Here is a 4435-nt window from a genome sequence, read left to right as displayed (position 1 = left end):
TTGAGTGTCTTGAAGTGCACAGCAAATTTTCATCAAGTGACTGAAATCAAAGACTTCACCACCATGCTTTCCTTCCACAGTTTTCACTTCAGACCTGTCAACCAAATTAGCTTGTATTTATAATTCCCAATAACAGCAAGCCCTGTTGTGGTCTGATGATCTAAGTCAAAGTCTCTAAATGTCAGAATGAATACTTTGATCATACAATTCAAATAGTATATACACATTCTGCTAGCTGCACACAGCACTGTCTGAAAACACACATGCAAATTTGAATCGAGAGGAAAACTTCATGATGTACTTGTTCAGAAGACTTCTTGTTCGAACACTTCTCTCAAAGGGTTTACAAACAGAGTCTGAGCACAAGCACCTTAAAGAATCACTTCTGCAGAAACTCAAGGGTTTACAAACAGAGAACGTGCACAAGTATCTTAAAGAATCACTTCTGCTGAAACTCAAGCACTTCATGAATCGGGTAACTCTTGGCAAGTTACCACAGCAATTAGAAGCTCAATGGAGCTCAATGGAATTCCAGTGGCGATCATAATTACTCCTCCTACCCAACTCACCATATATCAGACTTGGCATCGTATCCATGGTGACTGAGGGCCTCGGGGCTCATGTAGTATGGAGTGCCTGTGAAGGTGGTGGCCAGGTCACTTGACCCCATGAGCAGACAGGACACACCAAAGTCACCTGAAGAGGGATTCAGCATCAGTGACCTTCACAACAACAATAGTACTTAACTTGCACTTACAACAGTTACGTTCCTGCACTTTTTTCTTTTTCTTATGTAAAATAGTATTTATTGTTACACTAGGTCTCTATTGCTCATAACTTGACTGTTCTCTCCCTTGTACGTCGCCTGGGATAAAAGTGTCTGCTAAATGACTAAAAAAAAAATAATAATAAAAACAACAGCAGACTACCTAACTAACCACAGCCACAGACTGCAGTGACTTCAATCTCCCTATCCAGTACTGTGAAGAATGTTAAGATACATTGTCAAAGCACTTCACCTTGTACTTGTATTACCTCAGTTTACTCAGTAAAGTTGTTTCAGTCCTACTGCTGCCAGTGCCATGAGCTGTAACTTATGCTCTAACTCTCATGTGTATTAACTTTCATTGTCAGCCAGAAAACAAATATTTTACCTGCAAGGCATTAATCCCTTTCCTTTGACAACAGCGGTATTTAACAATCTCAGAGAGCACTTCTGAATACTGTATGAGCGCTGTGCAGCCCTGCTTCACTTTAAAACCCACTTTGAGGGATTTATACAACATCAAAACCTACATCCCATGAGGTATTCACACGTAAGCCCACCTATTTTAACAATGTTTTTCTTCAGGAAAATGTTTTTGGCTTTCAGGTCCCGATGAAGGATCCGCCTGAGAGTGGAGACAAGAACAAACAGAAAAACAACAAATATCCCTGGGCTGATGGGAGTCTGAAAAACACACTGTTCAACAGGGCTTTCTCCCCTTTTTTGTGCAAAATAAAAAACCCTGCTTGTATAATGAGTATCCTATGTGTATTACGACATCTAGAGTTTCTAATTTTTCAAATTATAGACAATACATACAATAGTGATTTAATTCCAATTAATCAAAATAAACATAAAGTGAAATAAAGTGATTCATTCCAAATTAAAGCATCCCCATTTCATTAGTAAAGAAAAGTCATGCAGTATCATGATGGATGAGTTGTTTCCGTAACAAGTACATACAAAAGTTGTTTCATTTCATATTTTATTTCAGTCGTCCCATTTCATGTGTAGTAAACACGAGATGGGTCATATGGTACGGAGGGGCTGATGTGTGTCTGGGACTGCAGTGGGAGCCTCTCTCACCTCTGGTGCATGTAGTGGACCCCGAGCAGCAGCTGGATGAGCCACTCAGTGACCTGCACCTCAGAGAGCCAGCTCCCCAAGGTCCTCAGCTCCTCCAGTTTACAGTCCAGGTCACGGTCCTACAGGTCAGACAGAGGGAGAAAGAGAGAGGAGGCGGGAGAAGGAGAGAGGAGGAGGGAGGAGGAGGGAGAAGGAGAGAGGAGGAGGGAGGAGGGAGAAGGAGAGGAGGAAAGAGAAGGAGGTAGAAAGAGAGAGGAGGAGGGAGAAGGAGAGATGCGGAGGGTGAAGGAGAGAGGAAGAGAGAGAAGGAGAGAGGAGGAGGGAGAAGGAGAGAGGAGGAGGGTGAAGGAGAGAGGAAGAGAGAGAAGGAGAGAGGAGGGAGGAGGAGGGAGAAGGAGAGGAGGAAAGAGAAGGAGGTAGAAGGAGAGAGGAGGAGGGAGGAGAGAGGCGGAGGGTGAAGGAGAGAGGAAGAGGGAGAAGGAGAGAGGAGGAGGGAGAAGGAGAGAGGCGGAGGGTGAAGGAGAGAGGAGGAGGGAGAAGGAGAGAGGAGGAGGGTGAAGTAGAGAGGAGGGAGGAGGAGGGAGGAGGGAGAAGGAGAGAGAAGGAGGGAGAAGGAGAGAGGAGGGAGGGTGAAAATGTACAGTGGGGTGGAGAAGATGTTTTTAATGTGTCACACATATTCACCAGCATCTCAAGTCATCCAGTCCCTCCGCCACTCCTTCTCATCAAGCCCATATCACAGCAGAAGTAAAAAGAGCATCCTGTTCTTTCTTTTTATTTCCCAGGGGGCACCACCAACCCCTGGCCCTCCCCTTCACAAGGAGCGGCGGTGCCAGTCACGATGCCCGCCGTCTCTGGGGGGCTAAACTGGCAGCTGTAAAAAGAAGGCGCCAGGCACAGATGTGCCCTCCTGTATCAGACTACCCTCTTACAGTAGACTAAAAAAGCACGCACAAATCCTCCTATGCGGCCTGCCAGCCCTGGCTCAAAGCTTATATTAGTTTAATATAATAATGAATTAAAGATTAAGATATGATGTGGATAAAACATCCATTACAGCTGGAATTTTGTCCTTTTTTGTATGTATAATAATATTTCTGTGAATGACAGATTATTATTTTGTTTTTCAGTTACAAAAGTCCCAAAGTTTTGGTATATGTCATATCCCCAATTTGTCTAAACATAGCGTAGCACAACACAGAAATACAGATGAAATGTGAGGGCTGAGTTTTACTAATGTGTCTCCCAGTCTGGGTCCCATCTCACAGAGGTCCTGTAGAATCAAAACAAAGCATTTCTTTTCTGAGGGAATTCCCACCACGGAACAGAAAACACATCAGTCACAAAATGAGGATGAACCAACCAGCTTCCAGAGATCTGAGCACAGAACAAACCACAGTAATACCTCTTTTAATAATTTGTTGCCATTTGTTTGTCTCGGCCACACCAGATATGTGCAGTCTATTATCAGTGAACTCTACTCATTTGGATGGCACAGCTTCCTGAGGAGACAACAGTGCAGGTGTGGGTGGAGGTTGTGCAGGGGGTAATGGGTGCTGGTGTGGGTGGAGGCTGTGCAGAGAGTAATGGGATTACTGGTGTATTGGGAGTGACTGGGAGGGAGCCCACGCTGGCCCCCTGAGAGGCCTGAGGAGCCGGCTCCGCACGCTGACGTGACTGATCAATGGCGTGTCAGAGAGTGCTCCGAGAACTCACAGCACAGCATAGTGCTCAGAGCCCAACACCAGCCGCACAGACATTATCAAACGATAATTGGGATATTTGATGACTAATTAGCGCCGCGTAATGAGTCCGTCTGCACAGACATGGCAATCATCATTTGGAGTGGGCCCACAGATAGAGGGTTCAGAGGTTCTGTTTCTGGCGTCTGACGTTTCAGTGTTCAGTAGTCTCTGTTCCATGCTTTACGTTCTGTGTTTGGCATGTTCTATCTCTAAGTTTAATTGTTCCCTAATGTGCGCTACCATCCTTGAATGGTTTGGTTTTTACCCGTTTTCACCTGTGATTTAACCAGATCTATTGGAATTCATGAATTGCATACATCCCTCTATCTCTCACCCTATGCGAGCACAGCAGATGTCATCTTTAAAGAGTGGCATTCATTGGAGCAGCTACCATGGGCCCAGACAGGTGAACGATCACCCGGGGAGATAAGTTGACTGGTGCAACCTCTGGACCAAATCCCACCGCGCGAGAGAGAAGACACGTCCATTATATCAGTGGCAGCTCGTTAGTGGGTGCACACTCGGGTACAAAGACTACTGAGGTTATCTCCCTCTCAAATGTCTGTATGTCTAAACCTCTCTCTCTCTCTCTCTCTCTCTCTCTCTCTCTCTCTGTCTCTCTCTCACTTTCATTCTTTCTTCCTCTCACCCTCTGTCCCCTCCAAGAAAAGCCATGTGAAATTCTAAATATATTTCAGACTTTTATATTTCTCAGCACCCCTAATGCCTCTTGCCTGTGGAGGTTGCTCCCTGACTCTTATCCTTTAAAAGCCCTTCAAGTGGTTTTTTTTTCCGCTCCCGGCTGCTGAGCCTCTGGTAGGTCTCGCTGCTCCAGGAT

At 45.3% G+C, this 4435-nt stretch overlaps 1 protein-coding gene across 1 annotated transcript in view; it reads right to left on the bottom strand.

The window, feature by feature from the left end:
* Nucleotides 1-1971, bottom strand: part of nek11 (NIMA-related kinase 11) — a 30921-nt gene extending 28950 nt beyond the window's left edge. The window contains exons 1-3 of the mRNA XM_042709226.1: nt 1853-1971; nt 1327-1391; nt 570-696 (exon numbers count right to left, since the gene is read on the bottom strand). Coding sequence (XP_042565160.1) covers nt 570-696; nt 1327-1391; nt 1853-1863 — 203 coding nt within the window. The 5' untranslated portion in view covers nt 1864-1971. The remainder of the gene's footprint in view (nt 1-569; nt 697-1326; nt 1392-1852) is intronic.
* Nucleotides 1972-4435: the final 2464 nt, after the last annotated feature.

This window comes from Clupea harengus, chromosome 11 (assembly GCF_900700415.2).
Source record: "Clupea harengus chromosome 11, Ch_v2.0.2, whole genome shotgun sequence".
NCBI classification, from domain to species: domain Eukaryota; kingdom Metazoa; phylum Chordata; class Actinopteri; order Clupeiformes; family Clupeidae; genus Clupea; species Clupea harengus.
The sequence above is the reverse complement of the archived record's forward strand: the minus strand, read 5'-3'. Positions and strand labels throughout refer to the sequence as shown.